General features: G+C 44.5%; 1 protein-coding gene across 6 annotated transcripts in view; it reads right to left on the bottom strand.

The window, feature by feature from the left end:
- Nucleotides 1-27,591, bottom strand: part of GLIS3 (GLIS family zinc finger 3) — a 417,907-nt gene that overhangs the window by 141,079 nt on the left and 249,237 nt on the right. For all 6 annotated transcript variants that reach the window (XM_056522352.1, XM_056522361.1, XM_056522346.1 and 3 more), the window contains one exon: nucleotides 134-295. In XM_056522352.1, the coding sequence (XP_056378327.1) occupies nucleotides 134-295 (162 nt within the window). The remainder of the gene's footprint in view (nucleotides 1-133; nucleotides 296-27,591) is intronic.

Genomic DNA, 27,591 nt, shown 5'->3' with positions numbered 1-27,591 from the left:
AAAATGGCATTGAAAGCAAGTTATGGAAAACCTGAACTACAGAAGAATGGTTTTAACAAGCTTAGAGAAATGGCAACTGTGTGGGTGTCTTTTCTTGCAGAACAAGCTTATTATTTCCTATGTCTTTCCTTACAGTATCCAGGTGTGTCCTTTGATGCTTGGCCCGATCGCTGGAATTGCTGAAAGCCTTTTGACAGCCAGGATGCTGGCAAAGGTACGGCTTTTCTCCTGTGTGACTCCGTAAGTGAATCTTTAGATTTTCAAGTCTTGAAAAGGCTTTCTTGCACCCTTCAAACTGTAAAGAGAAACAAAATACAGAGGAATGTTCCTTTTTTTTTTTTTAACTTCGTTCCTTAAAAGCATTTTATCTTGTACTGGAAACTCTAGGGCATAGTTTAGCAGTTAATGTTTCATCACCCTTATAAAAACTGATTTCTAGTTGCTTGTTACTTGCTATAAAAGAATCATACCTTTTCTGAAGTTTGGCATACAGTGTACCTAATAATCTGCTCTGCCAATACTCATAAAGGAACATACAAACTTTAGTCATTTTCAAGAAATACATTTTACTGAAAGTTTCACAACATTTTACTTTTACCATGCTAGTGGTAAATATCTGAGCAGAAACTATGAAATAAAAGGCAATGCCTTAAAAGTCACACACAACTTTTTAGATGTTTAAAGGGGTACTCCGCCCCTAGACATCTTGGGGGAGATTTATCAAAACCTGTCTAGAGAAAAAACGTGCCCAGTTTCCCATGGCAACCAGATTGCTTATTTAATTTTTCACAGGTCTCGTTAACAAAAAAAAAAAAAAAAAAAGAATCTGATGCAAAGAAAAGAACAGAGCAGAGCTTCTCCTATGGACAACATGGTGTATCAGAGATGAGGGCGTTTCGAGTATGTGCTCACCTTTTCGGGTTGTGTGTCAGACACAACCATTACGCAGCGTTTGATAAACAGAATATATACGGAGCAGCCTCCCGGGAATCAGGCTAGAGATCCCCCAGCTGATCATGGAACATCGATATGTAGAAAAGAAAAAACTGGGATATTTAGGTGCATACCGCAAGTCAAGACGGACATCCAGATGTGGATACAAACTTCTTTATTTAGCCAGCTTCAAATAGAAGCTGGCTAAAGTTTGTATCCATATCCGGATGTCTCTCTTGACTTGCGGTATGCACCTAAACATCAGGTTTTTTTCTTCTCTACTTATCGATATAAAAAAGAAAGAAGCAATCTGATTGTGGCCATGGGCAACTGCACCACTCTTCCTCTGCACAGTTTTTGATAAATTTACCCCCTTATCCCCTATCCAAACGATAGAATATAAGATGTCTGATCTGCGTCACTTCACTCCATGCTGGATGACTGGTGATTCGGGACGGAGGCTCAAGACGTCATGGCCACATCCCGCTCGTAACGTCACGCCATGCCCCCTCAATGCAAGTCTATGGGAGGGTGTGTGACGGCCTTCCTTATTTTGGAGCTCATTTTGGTTTGCATTTAGGGTGCTGTCACGATGCCGGCTGGCAGGTAGTGGATCCTCTGTGCCAGAGAGGGATTGGCGTGGACCGTGCTAGAGGATCGGTTCTAAGTCACTACTGGTTTTCACCAGAGCCCGCCGCAAAGCGGGATGGTCTTGCTGCGGCGGTAGTGACCAGGTCGTATCCCCTAGCAACGGCTCAACCTCTCTGGCTGCTGAAGATAGGCGCGGTACAAGGGAGTAGACAGAAGCAAGGTCGGACGTAGCAGAAGGTCGGGGCAGGCAGCAAGGATCGTAGTCAGGGGCAACGGCAGAAGGTCTGGAATCACAGGCAAGGAACACACAAGGAACGCTTTCACTGGCACTAGGGCAACAAGATCCGGCGAGGGAGTGAAGGGGAAGTGAGGTGATATAGGGAAGTGCACAGGTGTAAACACTAATTGGAACCACTGCACCAATCAGCGGTGCAGTGGCCCTTTAAATCGCAAAGACCCGGCGCGCGCGCGCCCTAGGGAGCGGGGCCGCGCGCGCCGGGACAGAACTGACGGGGAGCGAGTAAGGTACGGGAGCCGGGGTGCGCATCGCGAGCGGGCGCTACCCGCATCGCGAATCGCATCCCGGCCGGAGGTGGTAACGCAGCGCCCCGGGTCCGTGGAACCGACCGGGGCGCTGCAGTGAGGGAAGTGTAGCGAGCGCTCCGGGGAGGAGCGGGGACCCGGAGCGCTCGGCGTAACAGTACCCCCCCCCTTGGGTCTCCCCCTCTTCTTGGGGCCTGAGAACCTGAGGATCAGACTTTTGTCCAGGATATTGTCCTCAGGTTCCCAGGACCTCTCTTCTGGACCACAACCCTCCCAATCCACTAAAAAAAAAGTTCTTCCCCTGACCTTTTTAGAGGCCAAAATCTCTTTGACAGAGAAGATGTCCGAGGAGCCGGAAACAGGAGTGGGAGGAACAGATTTAGGAGAAAAACGGTTGAGGATGAGAGGTTTAAGAAGAGAGACGTGAAAGGCATTAGGGATACGAAGAGAAGGAGGAAGAAGAAGTTTGTAAGAGACAGGATTAATTTGACACAAAACTTTAAAAGGACCAAGATAGCGTGGTCCCAACTTATAGCTCGGGACACGGAAACGGACATATTTAGCGGAGAGCCATACCTTGTCTCCAGGGGAAAAAATGGGAGGAGCTCTTCTTTTCTTATCTGCGAATCTCTTCATGCGAGAAGAAGCCTGTAAGAGAGAATTTTGGGTCTCTTTCCATATGGTGGAAAGATCACGAGAAATTTCATCCACAGCGGGCAGACCAGAGGGCAAGGGGGTAGGGAGGGGGGGAAGAGGGTGACGGCCGTACACCACGAAAAACGGAGATTTGGAGGAAGATTCAGAGATTCTGAAATTATACGAGAATTCGGCCCAAGGTAGAAGATCTGCCCAGTCATCCTGGCGGGAGGAAACAAAATGTCGTAAATAGTCACCCAAGATCTGGTTAATTCTCTCTACTTGTCCATTGGATTGAGGATGGTATGCAGAAGAAAAATTTAATTTAATCTTGAGTTGTTTACAGAGAGCCCTCCAGAATTTAGACACAAATTGGACGCCTCTATCCGAGACGATCTGTGTAGGCAACCCGTGAAGACGAAAAATGTGTACAAAAAATTGTTTAGCCAACTGAGGCGCTGAAGGAAGACCAGGAAGAGGGATGAAATGTGCCATTTTGGAGAATCGATCAACGACCACCCAAATAACAGTGTTGCCATGGGATGGGGGTAAGTCAGTAATAAAATCCATGCCAATCAGAGACCAAGGTTGTTCGGGGACAGGTAGAGGATGAAGAAAACCAGCGGGCTTCTGGCGAGGAGTCTTATCCCGGGCACAGATAGTGCAGGCTCGCACAAAGTCCACCACATCAGTCTCTAGAGTCGGCCACCAATAGAAGCGAGAGATGAGTTGCACAGATTTCTTGATGCCCGCATGACCTGCGAGATGGGAGGAGTGACCCCATTTGAGGATCCCAAGGCGTTGGCGTGGAGAAACAAAGGTCTTTCCTGGAGGAGTTTGCCTGATGGAGGCTGGAGAAGTGGAAATCAGGCAGTCAGGAGGAATGATGTGTTGAGGAGAGAGTTCAATTTCAGAGGCATCTGAGGAACGAGAGAGAGCATCGGCCCTAATGTTTTTATCAGCAGGCCGAAAGTGAATTTCAAAATTAAATCGGGCAAAGAACAGAGACCACCTGGCCTGACGAGGATTCAGCCGTTGGGCAGACTGGAGGTAGGAGAGGTTCTTGTGATCGGTGTAAATAATAACTGGAAATCTTGATCCCTCCAGCAGATGCCTCCATTCCTCAAGTGCTAATTTAATGGCTAGAAGCTCTCGATCCCCGATGGAGTAGTTCCTCTCCGCCGGAGAGAAGGTCCTGGAAAAAAAACCACAAGTAACAGCATGCCCGGAAGAGTTTTTTTGTAGAAGGACAGCTCCAGCTCCCACTGAGGAGGCATCAACCTCCAATAGGAAGGGTTTAGATGGGTCAGGTCTGGAGAGCACGGGAGCCGAAGAAAAGGCAGACTTGAGTCGTTTAAAGGCGTCTTCCGCTTGAGGAGGCCAAGACTTGGGATCGGCATTTTTTTTTGTTAAAGCCACAATAGGAGCCACAATGGTAGAAAAATGTGGAATAAATTGCCTGTAATAATTGGCGAACCCCAAAAAACGTTGGATGGCACGGAGTCCGGAGGGGCGTGGCCAATCTAAGACGGCAGAGAGTTTATCTGGGTCCATTTGTAGTCCCTGGCCAGAGACCAAGTATCCTAGAAAAGGAAGAGATTGGCATTCAAACAGACATTTCTCTATTTTGGCATAGAGTTGATTATCACGAAGTCTCTGAAGAACCATACGGACATGCTGGCGGTGTTCTTCAAGATTGGCAGAAAAAATCAGGATATCGTCCAGATATACAACAACACAGGAGTATAGTAGATCACGAAAAATTTCATTAACAAAGTCTTGGAAGACGGCAGGGGCGTTGCATAGACCAAAGGGCATGACCAGATACTCAAAGTGTCCATCTCTGGTGTTAAATGCCGTTTTCCATTCATCCCCCTCTCTGATGCGGATGAGATTATAAGCACCTCTTAAGTCCAGTTTGGTAAAAATATGGGCACCTTGGAGACGATCAAAGAGTTCAGAGATGAGGGGTAGGGGGTAGCGGTTCTTAACCGTGATTTTATTAAGACCGCGGTAGTCAATGCAAGGACGTAGAGAGCCATCTTTTTTGGACACAAAGAAAAATCCGGCTCCGGCAGGAGAGGAGGATTTACGGATAAAGCCCTTTTTTAAATTTTCTTGGACGTATTCAGACATGGCAAGAGTCTCTGGGACGGACAGAGGATAGATTCTGCCCCGGGGTGGAGTAGTGCCCGGGAGGAGGTCAATGGGACAATCATAAGGCCTGTGAGGAGGTAGAGTCTCAGCTTGTTTTTTGCAAAAAACGTCCGCAAAGTCCATATAGGCCTTAGGGAGACCGGTTACATGAGGAAGCACAGGGACACGGCAAGGTTTACTGGGAACCGGTTTTAAGCAGTCCTTGGAACAAGAGGGCCCCCAACCCTTGATCTCCCCAGTGGACCAATCCAGGATTGGGGAATGGAGTTGAAGCCAGGGAAGTCCAAGAAGGATTTCAGAAGTGCAATTGGGGAGGACCAACAGTTCAATCCTCTCGTGATGAGATCCGATGCACATTAGAAGGGGCTCCGTGCGGAAACGTATAGTACAGTCCAATCTTTCATTGTTTACACAATTGATGTAGAGGGGTCTGGCGAGACTGGTCACCGGGATGTTGAACCTGTTGACGAGAGAGGCTAAGATGAAATTTCCTGCAGATCCAGAGTCCAAGAAGGCCACAGCAGAGAAGGAGAAGGCAGAGGCAGACATCCGCACAGGCACAGTAAGACGTGGAGAAGCAGAGTAGACATCAAGGACTGTCTCATCTTTGTGCGGAGTCAGCGTACGTCTTTCCAGGCGGGGAGGACGGATAGGACAATCCTTCAGGAAGTGTTCGGTACTAGCACAGTACAGGCAGAGATTCTCCATGCGGCGTCGTGTCCTCTCTTGGGGTGTCAGGCGAGACCGGTCGACCTGCATAGCCTCCACGGCGGGAGGCACAGGAACAGATTGCAGGGGACCAGAGGAGAGAGGAGCCGGGGAGAAGAAACGCCTCGTGCGAACAGAGTCCATATCCTGGCGGAGCTCCTGACGCCGTTCGGAAAAACGCATGTCAATGCGAGTGGCAAGATGGATGAGTTCATGTAGGTTAGCAGGGATTTCTCGTGCGGCCAGAACATCTTTAATGTTGCTGGATAGGCCTTTTTTAAAGGTCGCGCAGAGTGCCTCATTATTCCAGGATAATTCTGAAGCAAGGGTACGGAACTGTACGGCATACTCGCCAACGGAAGAATTACCCTGGACCAGGTTCAACAGGGCAGTCTCAGCAGAAGAGGCTCGGGCAGGTTCCTCAAAGACACTTCGAATTTCCGAGAAGAAGGAGTGTACAGAGGCAGTGACGGGGTCATTGCGGTCCCAGAGCGGTGTGGCCCAAGCCAGGGCTTTTCCAGACAGCAGGCTGACTACGAAAGCCACCTTAGACCTTTCAGTGGGGAACTGGTCCGACATCATCTCCAAGTGTAATGAACATTGGGAAAGAAAGCCACGGCAAAACTTAGAGTCCCCATCAAATTTATCCGGCAAGGATAGTCGTATTCCAGAAGCGGCCACTCGCTGCGGAGGAGGTACAGGAGCTGGCGGAGGAGATGATTGCTGGAGCTGTGGTAGTAACTGTTGTAGCATAACAGTCAGTTGAGACAGCTGTTGGCCTTGTTGCGCAATCTGTTGTGACTGCTGGGCGACCACCGTGGTGAGGTCAGCGACAACTGGCAGAGGAACTTCAGCGGGATCCATGGCCGGATCTACTGTCACGATGCCGGCTGGCAGGTAGTGGATCCTCTGTGCCAGAGAGGGATTGGCGTGGACCGTGCTAGAGGATCGGTTCTAAGTCACTACTGGTTTTCACCAGAGCCCGCCGCAAAGCGGGATGGTCTTGCTGCGGCGGTAGTGACCAGGTCGTATCCCCTAGCAACGGCTCAACCTCTCTGGCTGCTGAAGATAGGCGCGGTACAAGGGAGTAGACAGAAGCAAGGTCGGACGTAGCAGAAGGTCGGGGCAGGCAGCAAGGATCGTAGTCAGGGGCAACGGCAGAAGGTCTGGAATCACAGGCAAGGAACACACAAGGAACGCTTTCACTGGCACTAGGGCAACAAGATCCGGCGAGGGAGTGAAGGGGAAGTGAGGTGATATAGGGAAGTGCACAGGTGTAAACACTAATTGGAACCACTGCACCAATCAGCGGTGCAGTGGCCCTTTAAATCGCAAAGACCCGGCGCGCGCGCGCCCTAGGGAGCGGGGCCGCGCGCGCCGGGACAGAACTGACGGGGAGCGAGTAAGGTACGGGAGCCGGGGTGCGCATCGCGAGCGGGCGCTACCCGCATCGCGAATCGCATCCCGGCCGGAGGTGGTAACGCAGCGCCCCGGGTCCGTGGAACCGACCGGGGCGCTGCAGTGAGGGAAGTGTAGCGAGCGCTCCGGGGAGGAGCGGGGACCCGGAGCGCTCGGCGTAACAGGTGCGTTCCCACAGGGCGTATATGCAGCGTATTTGACGCTGCGCAACATTTCTGGCAGCAGCGGGAAATACGCTGTGTATCCCTTGCTCACTATACACACAGGGCTTTCCGCCGGCAGCCCTATGTGTGCAGTGAGTTTTGGAGGCATCACAGACACGCCGGCACACGGCCCCGCCTCCAATACTCACTACACACATAGGGCTGCCGCCGGAAAGCCCTGTGTGTATAGTGAGCAAGGGATACGCAGCGTATTTCCCGCTGCTGCCGTAAAATTTGTGCAGCATCAAATACGCTGCGTATATGCCCTGTGGGAACGCACCCTAAGTCAGTATTTCTTTTTAGCCAAAACCAGGGGTGGGTCCAAAACAAAGCAAAACATGCAGATCTCTCCAATTTGGTTCCAATCCTGGTTTCTGCTAAAAATAATGATTAACCCCTTAAGGACCAAGCCCGTTTTGGCCTTAAGGACCAGACCAATTTTATTTTCGCATTTTTGTTTTTTTCCTCCTCGCCTTCTAAAAATCATAACTCTTATATTTTCATCTACAGACGAGTATGAGGGCTTGTCTTTTGCGTGACCAGTTGTCTTTTGTAATGACCATACGTTTTACCATAAAATGTATAGCGCAACCAAAAAAAAATACTACTTGTGTGGTGAAATTGAAAAGAAAACTGTGATTTAGCAAATTTTGGAAGGTTTAAATTTCACGCCGTACAATGTTCGGTAACAATTACATGTTTTCTTTATTCTGTGGGTCAATACGATTAAAATGATACCCATGATTACATACTTTTCTATTATTGTACAGCTTAAAATATCTCTAACTTTTTAACCAAATTAGTAAATTTTAAATCCCTCTATTTTGATGACTTATAACTTTTTCAATTTTTCCTATAAGCGGCAATATGAGGGCAAATTTTTTGCACTGTGATCTGTACTATTTATTGATACCACATTTGCGTATATAAAACTTTTAATACATTTTTTATAAAAATGTTGTCACGATGCCGGCTGGCAGGTAGTGGATCCTCTGTGCCAGAGAGGGATTGGCGTGGACCGTGCTAGTGGATCGGTTCTAAGTCACTACTGGTTTTCACCAGAGCCCGCCGCAAAGCGGGATGGTCTTGCTGCGGCGGTAGTGACCAGGTCGTATCCACTAGCAACGGCTCAACCTCTCTGACTGCTGAAGATAGGCGCGGTACAAGGGAGTAGACAGAAGCAAGGTCGGACGTAGCAGAAGGTCGGGGCAGGCAGCAAGGATCGTAGTCGGGGGCAACGGCAGGAGGTCTGGAACACAGGCTAGGAACACATAAGGAAACGCTTTCACTGGCACAATGGCAACAAGATCCGGCGAGGGAGTGAAGGGGAAGTGAGGTATAAATAGGGAGTGCACAGGTGAACACACTAAATGGAACCACTGCGCCAATCAGCGGCGCAGTGGCCCTTTAAATCGCAGAGACCCGGCGCGCGCGCGCCCTAGGGAGCGGGGCCGCGCGCGCCGGGACAGGACAGACGGAGAGCGAGTCAGGTACGGGAGCCGGGATGCGCATCGCGAGCGGGCGCTACCCGCATCGCGAATCGCATCCCGGCTGGAGACGGTATCGCAGCGCACCGGGTCAGTGGAGCTGCCCGGAGCGCTGCGGTTGCGAGAGAGAAGCGAGCGCTCCGGGGAGGAGCGGGGACCCGGAGCGCTCGGCGTAACAGTACCCCCCCCCTTGGGTCTCCCCCTCTTCTTAGAGCCTGAGAACCTGAGGAGCAGACTTTTGTCTAGGATGTTGTCCTCAGGTTCCCAGGATCTCTCTTCAGGTCCACAGCCCTCCCAATCCACCAAAAAGAATTTTTTTCCTCTGACCGTCTTGGAGGCCAGTATCTCTTTCACTGAGAAGACGTCAGAAGAACTGGAGACAGGAGTGGGAGAAACTAATTTGGGAGAGAAACGGTTGATGATGAGTGGTTTAAGAAGAGAGACATGAAAGGCATTAGGAATACGGAGAGAAGGAGGAAGAAGAAGTTTGTAAGAGACAGGATTAATTTGGCACAAGACTTTGAAGGGACCAAGATAGCGTGGACCCAGTTTGTAACTGGGGACACGAAAGCGGACATATTTAGCGGAGAGCCATACCTTGTCTCCGGGAGCAAAAATGGGGGGAGCTCTTCTTTTCTTATCGGCAAACTTTTTCATACGAGATGAAGCCTGTAAAAGAGAATCTTGGGTCTCTTTCCATATGGTGGAAAGATCACGAGTCACTTCATCTACAGCGGGCAAACCAGAGGGCAAGGGAGTAGGGAGGGGGGGAAGAGGGTGACGGCCGTACACCACGAAAAATGGGGATTTGGAGGAAGATTCAGAGACTCTAAAGTTATACGAGAATTCGGCCCATGGTAGAAGATCTGCCCAATCATCCTGGCGGGAGGAAACAAAATGTCGTAAATAATCACCCAAGACCTGGTTAATTCTTTCTACTTGTCCATTGGATTGAGGATGATATGCAGAAGAAAAGTTTAATTTAATCTTGAGTTGTTTACAGAGAGCCCTCCAGAATTTTGACACGAATTGGACGCCTCTATCCGAGACTATCTGTGTGGGCAACCCGTGAAGACGAAAAATGTGTACAAAAAATTGTTTAGCCAACTGAGGCGCTGAAGGAAGACCAGGAAGAGGGATGAAATGTGCCATCTTGGAGAATCGATCAACGACCACCCAAACAACAGTGTTGCCACGGGATGGGGGTAGGTCTGTAATAAAATCCATACCAATCAGAGACCAAGGCTGTTCGGGGACAGGCAGAGGATGAAGAAGACCAGCGGGCTTCTGGCGAGGAGTCTTATCCCGGGCACAGACAGTGCAGGCTCGCACAAAGTCCACGACATCCGTCTCCAGAGTCGGCCACCAATAGAAGCGAGAGATGAGTTGCACAGATTTCTTGATGCCTGTATGACCTGCGAGATGGGAGGAGTGACCCCATTTGAGGATTCCGAGGCGTTGGCGTGGAGAGACGAAGGTCTTTCCTGGAGGAGTTTGCCTGATGGAGGCTGGAGAAGTGGAGATCAGGCAGTCAGGAGGAATGATGTGTTGCGGAAAGAGTTCAACTTCCGAGGCATCCGAGGAACGAGAGAGAGCATCGGCCCTAATGTTCTTATCGGCAGGCCGAAAGTGAATTTCAAAATTAAATCGGGCAAAGAACAGAGACCACCTGGCCTGGCGAGGATTCAGCCGTTGGGCAGACTGGAGATAGGAGAGGTTCTTGTGATCGGTGTAAATAATAACAGGAAATCTTGATCCCTCCAGCAGATGCCTCCATTCCTCAAGTGCTAATTTAATGGCTAGAAGCTCTCGATCCCCGATGGAGTAGTTCCTCTCCGCCGGAGAGAAGGTCCTAGAAAAAAAACCACAAGTAACAGCATGCCCGGAAGAATTTTTTTGTAGAAGGACCGCTCCAGCTCCAACAGAGGAGGCATCAACCTCCAATAGGAAGGGTTTAGATGGGTCAGGTCTGGAGAGCACGGGAGCCGAAGAAAAGGCAGACTTGAGCCGTTTAAAGGCGTCTTCCGCTTGAGGAGGCCAAGACTTGGGATTGGCATTTTTTTTGGTTAAAGCCACGATATGGGCCACAACGGTAGAAAAATGTGGAATAAATTGCCTGTAATAATTGGCGAACCCCAAAAAACGTTGGATAGCACGGAGTCCGGAGGGGCGTGGCCAATCTAAGACGGCAGAGAGTTTGTCTGGATCCATTTGTAGTCCCTGGCCAGAGACCAAGTATCCTAGGAAAGGAAGAGATTGGCATTCAAACAGACATTTCTCTATCTTGGCATAAAGTTGATTGTCACGAAGTCTCTGAAGAACCATACGGACATGCTGGCGGTGTTCTTCTAGATTGGCAGAAAAAATCAGGATATCGTCCAGATATACAACAACACAGGAGTATAAGAGATCACGAAAAATTTCATTAACAAAGTCTTGGAAGACGGCAGGGGCGTTGCACAGGCCAAAGGGCATGACCAGATACTCAAAGTGTCCATCTCTAGTGTTAAATGCCGTTTTCCATTCATCCCCCTCTCTGATGCGGATGAGATTATAAGCACCTCTTAAGTCCAGTTTGGTAAAGATGTGGGCACCTTGGAGGCGATCAAAGAGTTCAGAGATGAGGGGTAGGGGGTAGCGGTTCTTTATCGTGATTTTATTAAGACCGCGGTAGTCAATGCAAGGACGTAGAGAGCCATCTTTTTTGGACACAAAGAAAAATCCGGCTCCGGCAGGAGAGGAGGATTTACGGATAAAGCCTTTTTTTAAATTTTCCTGGATGTACTCCGACATAGCAAGAGTCTCTGGGGCGGACAGAGGATAGATTCTGCCCCGGGGTGGAGTAGTGCCCGGGAGGAGGTCAATAGGACAATCATAAGGCCTGTGAGGAGGTAGAGTCTCAGCTTGTTTTTTGCAAAAAACATCCGCAAAGTCCATATAGGCCTTAGGGAGACCGGTTACAGGGGGAACCACAGAGTCACGCCAAGGGGTACTGGGAACCGGTTTTAGGCAGTCCTTGAAACAAGAGGGCCCCCAACTCTTGATCTCCCCAGTGGACCAATCCAGGGTTGGGGAATGGAGTTGAAGCCAGGGTAGTCCAAGGAGGATTTCGGAAGTGCAATTGGGGAGGACCAAAAATTCAATCTTCTCGTGATGAGGTCCGATGCACATTAGAAGGGGCTCCGTGCGGAAACGTATGGTACAGTCCAATCTTTCATTGTTTACACAATTGATGTAGAGGGGTCTGGCGAGACTGGTCACTGGGATGTTGAACCTGTTGACGAGAGAGGCCAAAATAAAATTCCCTGCAGATCCGGAATCCAAGAAGGCCATAGTAGAGAAGGAGAAGGCAGAGGCAGATATCCGCACAGGCACAGTAAGACGTGGAGAAGCAGAGTAGACATCAAGGACTGTCTCACCTTTGTGCGGAGTCAGCGTACGTCTTTCCAGGCGGGGAGGACGGATAGGACAATCCTTCAGGAAGTGTTCGGTACTGGCACAGTACAGGCAGAGATTCTCCATGCGGCGTCGTGTCCTCTCTTGAGGTGTCAGGCGAGACCGGTCGACCTGCATAGCCTCCACGGCGGGAGGCACAGGAACGGATTGCAGGGGACCAGAGGAGAGAGGAGCCGGGGAGAAAAAACGTCTTGTGCGAACAAAGTCCATATCCTGGCGGAGCTCCTGACGCCTTTCGGAAAAACGCATGTCAATGCGAGTGGCAAGATGGATGAGTTCATGTAGGTTAGCAGGGATTTCTCGTGCGGCCAGAACATCTTTAATGTTGCTGGATAGGCCTTTTTTAAAGGTCGTGCAGAGGGCCTCATTATTCCAGGATAATTCTGAAGCAAGAGTACGGAATTGTACGGCGTACTCGCCAACGGAAGAATTACCCTGGACCAGGTTCAACAGGGCAGTCTCAGCAGAAGAGGCTCGGGCAGGTTCCTCAAAGACACTTCGAATTTCTGAGAAGAAGGAGTGTATAGAGGCAGTGACGGGGTCATTGCGGTCCCAGAGCGGTGTGGCCCATGACAGAGCTTTTCCAGACAGAAGGCTGACTACGAAAGCCACCTTAGACCTTTCAGTAGGGAACTGGTCCGACATCATCTCCAAGTGCAGGGAACATTGGGAAAGAAAGCCACGGCAGAATTTAGAGTCCCCGTCAAATTTATCCGGCAAGGATAGTCGTAGACCAGAAGCGGCCACTCGCTGCGGAGGAGGTGCAGGAGCTGGCGGAGGAGATGATTGCTGAAGCTGTGGTAGTAGCTGCTGTAGCATCACGGTCAGTTGAGACAGCTGTTGGCCTTGTTGCGCTATCTGTTGTGACTGCTGGGCGACCACCGTGGTGAGGTCGGCGACAACTGGCAGAGGAACTTCAGCGGGATCCATGGCCGGATCTACTGTCACGATGCCGGCTGGCAGGTAGTGGATCCTCTGTGCCAGAGAGGGATTGGCGTGGACCGTGCTAGTGGATCGGTTCTAAGTCACTACTGGTTTTCACCAGAGCCCGCCGCAAAGCGGGATGGTCTTGCTGCGGCGGTAGTGACCAGGTCGTATCCACTAGCAACGGCTCAACCTCTCTGACTGCTGAAGATAGGCGCGGTACAAGGGAGTAGACAGAAGCAAGGTCGGACGTAGCAGAAGGTCGGGGCAGGCAGCAAGGATCGTAGTCGGGGGCAACGGCAGGAGGTCTGGAACACAGGCTAGGAACACACAAGGAAACGCTTTCACTGGCACAATGGCAACAAGATCCGGCGAGGGAGTGAAGGGGAAGTGAGGTATAAATAGGGAGTGCACAGGTGAACACACTAAATGGAACCACTGCGCCAATCAGCGGCGCAGTGGCCCTTTAAATCGCAGAGACCCGGCGCGCGCGCGCCCTAGGGAGCGGGGCCGCGCGCGCCGGGACAGGACAGACGGAGAGCGAGTCAGGTACGGGAGCCGGGATGCGCATCGCGAGCGGGCGCTACCCGCATCGCGAATCGCATCCCGGCTGGAGACGGTATCGCAGCGCACCGGGTCAGTGGAGCTGCCCGGAGCGCTGCGGTAGCGAGAGAGAAGCGAGCGCTCCGGGGAGGAGCGGGGACCCGGAGCGCTCGGCGTAACAAATGTTTTGGAATATGATGTGACAAAAAAGCTGCAGTTTTGGACTTTTTTTTTCCTTTGCGCCATTCACCATACGTCTTAATTAACATTATATTTTAATAGTTTGTACACTTACACACACAGCGATACGTAATATGTTTATTACATTTTTCTAACGCTTTTTGGGGGTAATATGGGAAACGAACGTTTTACCTTTTTATTGGGGGAAGGAATTTTTTCCTTTTTTTTACACTTTAATAGTGCCCATAGGGGACTATTTATAGCAATCACTTGATTGCTAATACTATTCAGTGCTATGCATAGGGTATAGCACTGATCAATGTTATCGGTCATCTTCTGCTCTGGTCTGCTCGATCTCAGACCAGAGCAGAAGACTCCAGTAAAGGGCTGGAGGCAGGTGAGGAAACCTCTGGCTGCCATTACAGATGATCAGATCACCGCGGCAGCGCTTCCGGCGATCTGATCATCAATATTAAGTGCCGCACTGCCGCAGATGCTGTGATCTGTACTGATCACGGCATCTGAGGGGTTAATGGTGGACATGAGCACGATCGCTAATGTCCGCCATTACCGGCGGGTCCCCGGCCACTGATAGCAGCCGGGACCTGCCGCGCCTGACGCGAGCGTTGGTCCGGTGCTCACGGTGATGTTCTTGACATAAATGTACGTCATGGTGCATTAAGTACCACCGCACCATGACGTACATTTCCTGTCATTTCCTTGGGTTTCCCTAGGGATTCAATACATTTTAATCAATGGTGCTATGCACTTTATGTTCCAAGACTTACAATAACCCCACGTGATCAGTTCACCTTTACCCGGAGGTAAGATTTCCACAGATGAACAAAATGAACCTGAACACAATCTGCAATGACCCAATAACATGGTTACAAACCTCTGGCTCTGGGTCAAAACTACGCTAAAATGATTGTTGTTCTGTATTTAGTTTTCCTGTCCTGATCATCTGTTAATGATAAAAGAACATTGCTAATGAAAGCGAGCTCAATATTGCATTGTGTGCTTCAATATGATGGCTTGTTTATGGTGCTATTGGAAAAGGACTCTTAGTCTACATATGGCATAGACATTTAACCTATAATCATATGGAATTTAATTTACTTAGTTACAGACAAGAGCCTGTTCTAAGCACTTACATGTGAAATAATTTTAAGAATTCAATGGAAACAATAAATCCAGTTCAATCTAAGAGGTAATGGGGTCTGACATGCGTTAAGTACACATTTCCACTAAATTGCGGAGTATGGATGAATATACTTCATGCTGTAATGAATTTTCATTCTTGCTTTATCAAAAACACAATTGCTGACTTGCACTCGGAACAGAAAAAGGTTATATTATATAACCAAACTTGTGAAGAGAAGGAATGATACTTAAAGCCAACCCTCCAATTGTTATATAATATCCCAATCATCTGCAATCTTTGTCTTAACAAAAAAGTTAAATAAATAATCTGCCAGTTTTTTTTAAAGACACCTTAGTTGTACAGCTTTTACATAGGATCATGGTTAGCTGATCTCCGAGCGACTGTAACCATTGGCCATCATCGATCTATGGGAATGATGCATGGTGGGTAAATACCTAAAATATCATGTATGTTTAAAATGGTTATTAGTTTAGTGCATGATCCTTGTCACAGCTGCCCCAAAGAAACTTTGATGTTCCTCTGAGAGATTCATATTGATGGTTGATGTCCATCTGATTATCAGCTATGACTATTCCAACCATTTGTTGAAAGTTTGAAAATTCAGCAGTCTGGGTATACACAGGATTGACCAATGTCAGTATCGTTATATTGATCTTTCTAAAAAAAAAGAGATTAATAAATGTTTATCTATTGGTTTTACAATTGGGCGTGAAAAGTGCCAGTTAGAAAAGTTATAAAAATTGAGAATTTACAAAAATGAGAAATGTCATATTTTACTTAAATTAAAAAGTAGAAAGCATTAGGGCCTATGCACATGATATTTATATCTTAGATATAGTGTTTGGCTGGGTTCACACTACGGAATTTCTGAGGGGAGAAATTCTGCTTGAAAATTCCAGTACAGAAGCCTCCCATGGGATTCTGCTGCACCGTGCACACTGCAGAATTTTTGTAGTGGAAGAAATTTAAGTTCAACTGAAAGAATCAAGTTCATTCTTTCGACGAATTTCACATAGGTATGCATTGTCATCTATGGAGAGGGTGCATATGCAAGTAGTCCCAGCACCGATTCTGTCAGTACCCTGTAACCTTCTTCTGAGTTGTATTTACGGTTGAGCTATGTGTCTAGTGTTGAGCGGCATAGGCCATATTCGAATTCGCGATATTTTGCGAATATATGGACGAATATTCCTCATATGTTCGCTAAATTTGCATATTCGTAATATTCGCGTTTTATTTTCATATATGCGAATATCCGCATATGCGGAAATTCGCACACCAGTCTCACACAGTAGTATTAGAGCCTTCTTTACACCACACAAGCTGGAAGCAGAGAGGGTTGATCACTGTGATTTGTGATCTGTGAATATTCGTAATTGCGAATATATATAGTTCTATATTCGCGAATATTCGTGAATGCGCGAATATGCGATATTTGCGAATAAAATTTGCATTGCGAATATTCGCGAGCAAATCTATATGTGTCATGCAATAAAAAAAAACCTTTTTCTTCATCGATGGCCACAAATGACAAGTTTCCTAGTTTCGCCATGTCTTGTCAAAACATATCACTGAGTGGTCACACGGGCAAAATAAAAATGAACATTTTAACAAGAAAATGTTGTCATAGAGAAAAAAAATTCAAAATACTGCAACAAGAATCTTTAGGGAAAATATTAAAACGTAGTGGACTAAAGTCAAAAACTTTGGTTACGGTTTATTGGCAGATGCAAATGAAAGCTCTTTACAAACTCATACAGTACATAGAAATACCAGGAAAAAAGTAATCCAGGAAATTGCTAACAGTTACATGGCAGCAATTGGGCTCTACTATTCAATATAGTTTTATTATTCAATATAATACCGCATGGGAACAGGGGAAGTCAGATCACTTCAATAAGGGAAGATTTCTTGACATCCCGGCCATTACTAATGCGTACCCTAGAACATTCCCATAAAAAAGGGTTTATAGCCATAGATGCTGGCACCATAATAATATATAGAACACTTTTTTAAATGATAAGAAGGTTTTAATGTCTAATATGGTTCAGGAAAATTATATGAATGTAAAACCCATTGAGTTGTGGTGAACGTGGCACCAAAAGGTGGCATACCTGGCTTTAACATTTCTTATAAAGGATTTGAATATCTGAATTAAATATTTATTATAAAGAATATTTTAGGCACTTACATTTTTTGCAGCTTGCTTACAACTGCAGGGGATGTTAGTAAGTAAGGGGTGACTCAGCTGAAAAAAGGCATAGGCTGAAAAATGGTTATATAGTAAGCCATAAAAAGTATAAGCTATGTATAAAAGTGAATTTTAGTTTTTTAGATGAATTACTCAAACATTCATGTAACACTGTATTCAATTTGGCACATTCTTAGATTCACTGTTATTAGTGTTAGCTGAACAATTGTTAATTTTTTTTCCCATAAATAAGACATAACTATATGAAGATGGCTCATCACGTTTAGAAAAACTAGCTCTAAAAAACTAATAATACATGTAGAATAGATCATTTTCCTCTTGTGTTCCTTGAGCTGAGCTGATGGGCAGAGCTAGACCACATGTGACGCGTTTCAGGTGTCAGCATACACCCTTAGTCATACAAGACTTGTATTTATATACATGTTTTCCATTTTCTATATATGGTTTTATATTGTAACTGACACTGTTCCCTCACCCAACATGTACAAATCCTGAGAAGGATACCTGTAAATAATGTAGTGGAATGGTAAACAGAGATCATCTATGTGCTATGTATATTTTTCATTTTTTTGCACAATATGATTGACATCTTACCAGTATTGAGAAACAAAAACCTACTGATGTTTTGGCCAAGGAGCAGGGTAGGAATTCCTTCACTGAAAGGCATTAAATTCACTACCAGACTTGTTTTCCCCTAAACTGATCAAAACCTTGAAGCCATACCCTTCCAGTTAAGTGTTCATTCAGTTGCTTATGAAGTCCATGTGGCAGTATTGAGAGTGTACAATATAGAGTTATTGTTTTTGTTCTAACAGTGTTTGGCAGAGTATCTTGTTAACAACGCATTGCTTTGATAAAATGGATTTTATAAATGTCGTTCAAAGGGCCATGCAGATTTCACATTTACTTTTCTTTTTCATGGGTTAATAAATCTTATTAAACCAATATGATTTGCCCTTTGTAGTTCCGAAATTGGGTTAATGTCATGTAAGTGCTGACTGAAATACAGCTTCAGACAGTGTGGAATATTTTTTTTAGAGGGCACTAGAAAAATACACGAAATACATTAACCCATTTACTTCCAGTGTTATTTGAACTTAATGGTCTTAAGGGCTTTTACTTAGATTTATTATATTATTTATTTCTTGTTGTTAGATTATTATTTATCAACATTTATCACTCGCTTAGGGAATAAATTATATGTAACCCAAACTGAGTAAAAAATGCATTTTCATGCATACATGAAAAAGAAGAAGAAACAAGTTTGGATCTCAGGATTATGGTGATACAAAAATAACTTCTTTAACCCTTTAAGGACCAGGCCATTTTACACCTTAGGACCAGAGCGTTTTTTGCACATCTGACCACCATCACTTTAAGCATTAATAACTCTAAGATGCTTTTACCGAATATTCTGATTCTGAGTTTGTTTTTTCGTGACATATTCTACTTTATTCTGGTGGTAAATTTTCGGCATTACTTGCATCCTTTTTTCGTGAAAAATTCCAAAATTTCATGAAAATTTGGAAAATTTAGCATTTTTCTAACTTTGAAGCTCTCTGCTTGTAAGGAAAATGGATATTCCAAATACATAATACACTTTATGTTGGCATCATAAAATGGACATATTTTAACTTTTTGAAAAAATTGGAGGGCTTCAAAGTAGAGCAGCAATTTTCGAAAATTTCATGATAATTGCAAAATCTGAAGGGACAGATGTTACAGAACTACAACTCCCAGCATGCTTGGGAAGTCTAGGCATGTTGAGAGTTGTAGTTTGGCAACATCTGGAGGGCTACAGTTTGGGCACCACTGTATCAATGGTCCCCAAACTGTGACCCTCCAGATGTTGCAAAATTACAACTCCCAGCATGCCCAGACAGCCTTTGCAGTTCGGCCTTCCTAGTGGTTGCCACAGTAAAAATCACTTTACTTTCAGTTTCATTTCTCCCCCCCACTGTCGATTCCCTACCTGAGCCAGGATCTCCGGTGAATATCTGCGATGATTGCCGGGCCCCACGAGTCTTCTCCTCCAGGTACTGGCCTCCATGTTCTCCCCCCGTTCTGCCTGACATCCAGGGGTGGGCAGAACGGGGGTTTCCATGGCAACCCACCGTCCTGCTCTGCCATTGGTCAGAATCAGTTCTGACCAATGGCAGGGGATGGGAGGAGATCGCAGCATTGCAACCTCACTCCTACCCTGCAGGATGCTGGGGCCTGTCACTCACAGGTCCGAGCATCCCTATTTTCCGGGTGATCGGTTCACCAGAGACCCGATCAGCCCGGAATAGGAGAAAATCGCATGTCCGGGACCCCACTCGGCATTTGCACGGCATGCCTGCTGAAAGATTTCAGCAGACATGCCGTTCCGATCTCTGCCCGGCGCGCGGCAGAGACCGGAAATACAACAGGACGTTCTCTAACGTCCTTGGGCATTAAAGCCCAGGTAGTGGGGACATTAGAGAACGTCCTATGTCTTAAAGAGGTCAAAAAGCAACATGTTTTTATTGTGTATAACCAAATCTGTTCCAACTTAAAGAATCAGGATAACATGCTGCCAAAATGATACAATTCTGTTGCAAGTTCCTCTCCAAGATGTGATATAGTCCAGGAGTCAAAGGAACAATAACAAGTTTTTTTACAATTATACATAAAGGAAACGCATTTCAGAGTCAAAGTGAATTCTCTGTCTGGCCATGAGTGCTTCACAGGTGTTGCACTCTTCGACTGTATTTTTTCTTATTTCCTAGGATAAAGACCTGATTGGCCTGGTAGGTAAGGGGCTTAGTACCTTAATAGTGTTCTCCACTTTGTTTCCTAAAAGCCAAAGATACTCAGAGCATGGCGGAAATACATTCTCTAGAGTCTTCTCAGATGAACACTGACCATTTTAAACAAAAAAAAAACATGACTTCCTTTTTATCCACTATGGGGGACATTTCTCATTGTTTGCTTTCATAAGCGAGTTCTGAAGGCATTGTTTTTTTTCTTTAGTTTAGCTTTTGTGCTACATATTTATCATATAAAGGCGCAGTTGAGAATTTTGAGACTTTTTTCTAGACTTTTTAAAAGTTCTTACTACAAGCAGTTTTGTCAGACCTAGAGTAGACTTAAAGGGGTATTCCTGTGGAAAACTTTTTTTTTTAAATCAACTGATGCCAGAAAGTTAAACAGATTTGTAAATTACTTCTATTAAAAAATCTTAATCCTTCCAGTACTTTTTAGGGGCTGTATACTACAGAGGAAATGCTTTTCTTTTTGGATTTCTCTGATGTCATGACTACAGTGCTCTCTGCTGACCTCTGCTGTCCATTTTAGGAAACTGTCCTGAGCAGCATATATTTGCTATGGGGATTTTCTCCTGCTCTGTACAGTTCCAAAAATGGACAGCAGAGGTCAGCAGAGATCACCGTGGTCGTCACGACCACGGTGATCTCTGCTGACCTCTGCTGTTGTCCATTTTTGAGAGAAATCCAAAAAGAAAAGCATTTCCTCTGTAGTATATAGCCCCTAATAAGTACTGGAAGGATTAAGATTTTTTAATAGAAGTCATTTACAAATCTTTTTAACTTTCTGGCACCAGATGATTTAAAAGAAAATGTTTTTTAGGGGAGTACCCCTTTAACGACATTGGACGTAAATGTATGTCATGGTGCGGTGGTACTTAATGCACCATGACGTACATTTACATCATGAACATGACCGTGAGCACCAGACCACCAGTTGATTTTAAAAAAAAGTTTTCAACGGGAGTACCCCTTTAAGACTTTTTAAAGGGTTTGCCACTTTTTCGACCTACGTGCAACATTCGCCTATCATAAATTCATGACAACTGCAAAGTGATAACTTAGGTAAAGCTGTTTGCTACTTTATGTTTACTCTCAAATGTCGCACAAAAAAGTGCTTAGGTGCAGGTGCGACTTTTTGTGCTCCCGGGGTAAGCAAAAATAAATGGCTCCAAATACCTTGATTCATTTCCCCCTATGAAGCAGTTTACATCTTTAGCAGTAGGTAGGGTAATTCGGCCAGGGACGCCATGACTCAGACACTTAAATAATGAAAGTTTACAAATAAATGGCACAATGCAATGACTTCACAGGATACTTCCCTGGGAAAGTATTTTTATTTGTCTCAATGACCATGAATTAATGCTGGTGTCAGCAAACCTAAGGTCCGTTTTGTGCTCTTGCCAGTCAGGTGCCTATGCTCTGCCATGAGAACACTGTGAACCTATCAAGCTTTGTGAGTTAATATAATATGTCAGTATGTGATGTATCCCACAATTCCCTCCAGTGTTCCCAATATGTGATACAATTCATGAATAAGTCCCCACAGCCAAATCTCACCAGATGTTAGAAACCTTAGATTTATTCAACAGTTGCCTTTTTTTCCCATTAATAATCCGTTTGAATGCAAAATAAATAACAACTACAATAAAAGAACAGTCGGAGAAAACAGAATGAGAAGTACCCTGGAATTCGGTCAGTAGGAGTCCATCCTTGAAACAAATGTGGGGAAAATGTTCCTTTTTTTCACCAAATAATCCATATGCAAATTTGGTGTGGAATTCAATATGTACTTTCAAGGCCAGTAATTGTTTCCTATTCTGTCGCTACTAAGCTGTCTCAGCTTTTTTCAATTAGATTTTGTTTATTTAAAAAAACACTGTCTGAAGAAAGGATTAGCTCCTTATCTTGCGGAGGAATAAAATATATGCAATTGGAGTGTTATTATGCTCTGGAGTATGTATTTGTACTTGCCAAATTCACTGTGAAGTGCACAGATGTAAAAATGCTAATGAAATGCATTAATTACATTTATTTCCAACATTTCAGCGCACAAACTCTACTCGGAAATATAGAATAGAAACTATATTTGGCTTTACAGGGACTTGGCTTCATTCTTGGGAAGTTACAGAGAAGTTAATTATAACACAAGAATAACTTTGTCTTCAGATCCTTCGCTTTCCCAATTTATTTCTTCTAGAACTGCATTTCTGACTGCTTAAAGGGGTACTCCGGTGGAACACTATTTATTTGAAATCAACTGGTGCCAGAAAGTTAAACAGATGTGTAAATGACTTCTATTTAAAAATCTTAATCCTTCCAGTACTTAGCAGCTGCTGTATGCTCCACAGAAAGTTCTTTTTATTTTTTTTAATTTCTTTTCTGTCTTACCAGAGTGCTCTCTGCTGACACCTCTGTCCATTTTAGGAACTGTCCAGAGTAGGAGCACATCCCCATAGCAAACCTATCCTGCTCTGGACAGTTCCTGACATGGACAGAGGTGTCAGCAGAGAGCACTGTGGTGAGACGGAAAGGAAGTTCAAAAAGAAAAGAACTTCCTCTGTAGTAAACAGCAGCTGATAAGTACTGGAAGGATTAACATTTTTAATAGAAGTCATTTACAAATCTGTTTAACTTTCTGGCACCAGTTGATTTAAGAAAAAAAAAAATAATACATTTCCACCGGAGTACCCCTTTAAGGATAAGCACAGGGGGACCTAAAATTCTCTCATGACGCAATACATTGAGGCCTCCTCCACAAAAATGTTTTTTCATAGCGTTGAAAAGATAAAATAAAAAAGAAAGACTGCAACAATTTTTGGAGTTTTTTGTGATGGTTTCCCCCCTGAAAAGCTATCTTTAATGACTTGCCCTACACCAATTATGAGTTTTTTGGACTTTTTAGAATCTTATATGCTGGGTCCATTAAGCAAGCAGGGCCAAAATCAGTCTTTCCCAACCAGGGTGCCTCCAACTGTTGCAAAATTACAACTCCCTGCATGCCCGGACAGCCACAGGCTGTCCGGGCATGCAGGGAGTTGTTGTTTTGCAACAGCTGGAGGCACACTGGTTGGGAAACCCTGGCGTAAATTCTTAAAAAAAAACATATATGTGTTTTTTTAAGCAGAAAAAATTCTATGGAGGTCAGCAGGTTAAACAATGCCAAATCCAAATACTATGACAATAAATTAAAAAAAAAACATTGTAGATATAGCATTCAATGTTTCCCTATTGACTTCCAGCTAACATTGGGCCACAGTGGTTTTTTTCCACCCCAATGATGCAATGTATTTTTTTCTAACACTTTTTCTAGCATGGATGATCAAAAATGTGTATAACGGTATTTTTGCAAGTTATGGCAGTTCCACGGTATTTAACGGTATTTTCCACCCCCCCCCCCAATCATGTGACCCGTGGGCGCTGCTTCTTTCCCCCCAACCCCCGCCCCCCGGGTTTATCAGCCCAGCGCTGCGGACAGCCGCTGCGGCTGATAATTCATTCATTCGAGGGGGGGAGGGAGGTGCCCAAACGGTATTGCGGTATGGGAAAAATTCATATTGTGCAGGAAAAAATGTCGGTATTTGGTATGAACCGGTATACCACCCAGCACTAGGGGAAGGGGAGAAAAAAAATGTTGGGCAGTTTGGAAGTTGGCCTCACCTGTGTGGCTTCTTATAAATGCAAGCAACACACATGTTTAAACTGGTCATTTTTTGGCACATCTACACTAGAGATGAGCGATGATTCGCTTCGCCACGAACTTCTCGGCTCGGCAGTTGATGACTTTTCCTGCATAAATTATTTCAGCTTTCCGGTGCTCCCGTGGGCTGGAAAAGGTGGACACTTTCCTAGGACTGTATCAACCTTTTCCAGCCCACCGGAGCACCTGAAAGCTGAACTAATTTATGCAGGAAAAGTCATCAACTGCCGAGCCGGTTTGTTTGTGACGAATGGGATTTACTGTAGGTTCACTTATCTCTAATCTACACCAAAAACTCTCAACCCGCACGTTAAACTCAGTATGCAATGTAACAAAATATGCACTAAATACAACAGGTAACATTACAAAGATAGTTCGGAGAGGTTTTTTTTTTAGCCAAAAATATAATATTGTCAGAAAAGTGGTTCAAATTTTGGGACACCAAACATGGAACAGCCCACAAAAAAAAAAAAAAAAAAAAGACAGACACAGCTTCACAGCTCAAAGGGGTACTCCAGAGGAAAAAGAAATGTCTTCAAAAAAACTGGTGACAGAAAGTTATATAGGTTCAGAAATTGCTGCCACCTCTGTAAATTCCAGGAACAGTCCAATGCAGGATAGGTTTGCCATGAGGATTTGCTCCTGCTCTGGACAGTTCCTGACATGGACAGAGGTGGCAGTAGAGAGCACTGTGGTCAGACTGAAAAGTAATACACAACTTCACACATTTCTTCAATAAACTGTTGTTGGCAAGGTGCTTACCAGTTGCCATAGAAGCTATCACATGACAGATTATTGACAGTTGAGTTCCTGCACTTTTTTCCCAGCAGGAACACTAGGGGAGAATTATCAAAACCTGTGGAGAGGCAAAGTTGCCCAGTTGCCCATAGCAACCAATCAGATTGTTTCTTTCATTTTTTTAGGCTCAGTTAAGAATGTAAGAAGTCATCTGGTTGCTATGGGCAACTGGGCAACTTTGTCTCTCCACAGGTTTTGATAAATCTCCCCCACTGTTTCCATTATCAGGAGTCTTGCAGGACCAGCCCTTGAGGGAAAATCTTGGGTGAATTCCCACACTTTTTTTTCCCAAGACTTGATCCCTATGGAAACCATCTTAATACAACGGGTTAAATCTGCAGCCATGGTACTCACACTGCAATTCTGTATACAACCATGTGATCTCCATTAGACTCATTGCATCACTCCTAAAACCATTTGGTTCCTCCAGCGGTTCTTGCGCCATACTAATAAGCATTGAATTATTCAGTGTTTTGGAATAGTAATGTATGTAGATTAGCAGAGATTTGTTAAGCCTTTAATTCAGTTTTCAAGAAGACTAATTTAATCTATTGTAATTTATAGTTGTAAAACATAAAAAAGTCTAAATGCAGGGGTAAATACTATTTATGGCCATTGTATATACAGTAAACAAATACTAAATTATTCCTTGCTAGATTAGTTACAAAGCCTATAAAGCAGGGGCCCAGTTGTAAAATTTTTTGTTTCCTGAAAAATTCTCTGAGAAGTCTCCGAGGCCTGCCAAAGCCGTATCTATTTAAATCCAGCCTGAAGATGCCTTTGTAGTTCCAGAGAGAATCATGGCAATCTTCCACCATTTTCTGAATGGGTTGGTCGGACTGCAGGAGAGGATTTGATCGGTTTAGCACGTTGCCTGTTGGTTAGCTCAGTCAAACTTTCTCCCTCTCCTTGGAGGTCATTAAAGTTGTCAAAACCAATTTGTCTCCACAACTGTTGACCTTTATTGCTTCCGACAGCAGCACAAGTATCACACTAAACAAGGCACTGTCTTACAAGGAAGCCAATGAGTGTTCACAGTTTACAGAGTGTTCTGACCCCACAGGGATGGGGTAAAACAGTTAAAAAGTACAGCTCCATGTCAGCACTGTTTTTTGCAGACTGGTGCTGAGCTTGGGCACAATAACTAAACTTCCCCTTTAGGCTGTGTTCCCATTGTGTATTTTTGTTTGCATTTTTAACAAGCATTTTCCATTTTGATTGGTGTACTCCCATGCCTTTTTATTGACTTTACTAAGCAAAACAAAAAAAGAGACACAAACACATGGTGCAAACCCACCCTAAGTATGCGCTCACACGAGTGGATTTTGTTTTAAACTTCCTGCCAGCTTTTTTTTTTCTTCATTTTTAAAATTTTTGTTTTCTTTTACAAAAAATGTAACTTAAAATGAATCTGTCAGCTGTATTTGCTGCAAAGAGCTGCAGACACCATTGGCTAGCTGTAAAGGTATAAATGCACCCTTCCTGGAGCTGATGGTGGTTCCCAAACAAAATATTTACTTTTTTTTTTACAGCCAAATGTCAAGAAGTGGGGCTGAGCTGCTCAAGACTTGCATGTCCCCTCAGTTACTCTCACCTCTCAGCCTCTCCTTGATTTATGTACAAGTGCCAGACTATGGCACTAGAGCAGTTCAGCTCCACCTTCTTGACACCTAGCTGAGAAGTAACTCTTACAGAACTACTATTTTAACTCTTACAGAACTGCTATTTTGTTAATTATTGCCAAAACAAAATCACAAGTGACTGACAGTTCTGTAGTGTGGGTACCTTTTTTAGGCTATGTTCACTTGGAAGAATTTCGGTGAATAATTCCGCCGGAAAATTCAGCTTGGAAATTCAGCAAAAATACTGCCTATTGTGTTGAATGGGAATTCCGCTGCCCCATTCACAAGACCGAATTCCCACTGCGGAAATTATGCTTTCCAGATTCTGCAAAAACATTAAACATGTCTATAAATTTAGCGGAAGTCCGTGGCGGAATCCTAGTGAAGTTAATGGGGATTAGAATTTTGGCAGAATTCTGTGTTTTGAGCAAAATTCCACAAAACTGCTAAAATTCTGCCACAGGCTTTGCAGAACAGAATTTGAGAGGAATCACAGAAATTCTGTCATGTTAACATAACCTTACTGTAAAAATAATAAACAAAATCTAGTACTGAGACATTTTAGAGAAAATAAGCACAAAATAAGCACCTTTGCACCCACCATGAGAAGGGTGTAATTTTCCAATTAACTACAATTCATTCTCTCATTATGCGACTTTGATTTTTAAATTTGGCCTATTAGGTGAAATATACACTAAGATTTAAGCAGAGTAACTATAGGGATTACAATGATGATATATATATACAGTATACTAAAAATTCTGTTTTCTCCATCAGAAGCTAGCTGAACTATATGTTCTGGGACTTCTAGCTTTGTACTCTATGCACAGATGTCAACACTGATGCATATCAATTATTTTAGTCATTATAATTGAAATACCAAAATGTCAGATTTAATTTATATTCACCTGTAGGGTGAGGGATGTTGGGCTAACGGTTCCATAGCCAATACAAATAACATTGGCGACAGGGGGAAGCCCTGTTGCGTCCCGTTACTTATTGGGAAGACGTCAGAAAAGACACCGTTTGTAAAGACTCTGGCAGAAGGTCAGGAGTATAAAGCAAAAATTGCATGAATAAATTGGGGTGGGAATTTCATAGATTTGAGAGTTTCCCTCAAGCATTCCCAGTTTATCCTGTCAAACGCTTTCTCTGCTTCCAGGGATCAGAGCAGAGAAGGCTTTTTTTGGTCCTAGCGCATGAGATCAAATTTAAAATTTTGCTGACTTGGGCAAATCTGACTTGGTCACTATGTAAAAGTGGAGAAATTATATTTTTCAGTCTATATTTTAGACTAAACAATTTTATGTCAATATAGATAAGTGATATAGGCCTAAATACTCCTAATGTATGTGTTTGTTTATTTGAAAACATTTAATAAAAATTACTTGAGCTGAAATACCACATAACACAATTCTCTACACATTAATATCTGGCTGTAGCAAAACACATTTGACAAAATTAAAATTGTATTAAAGGGGTATTCCAGAAAGTTAAACAGATTTGTAAATTACTTCTATTAAAAAAT

Source organism: Hyla sarda, chromosome 1, assembly GCF_029499605.1.
Source record: "Hyla sarda isolate aHylSar1 chromosome 1, aHylSar1.hap1, whole genome shotgun sequence".
Classification (NCBI taxonomy): Eukaryota; Metazoa; Chordata; class Amphibia; order Anura; family Hylidae; genus Hyla; species Hyla sarda.
This window is presented reverse-complemented; position numbering and strand designations above follow the sequence as displayed.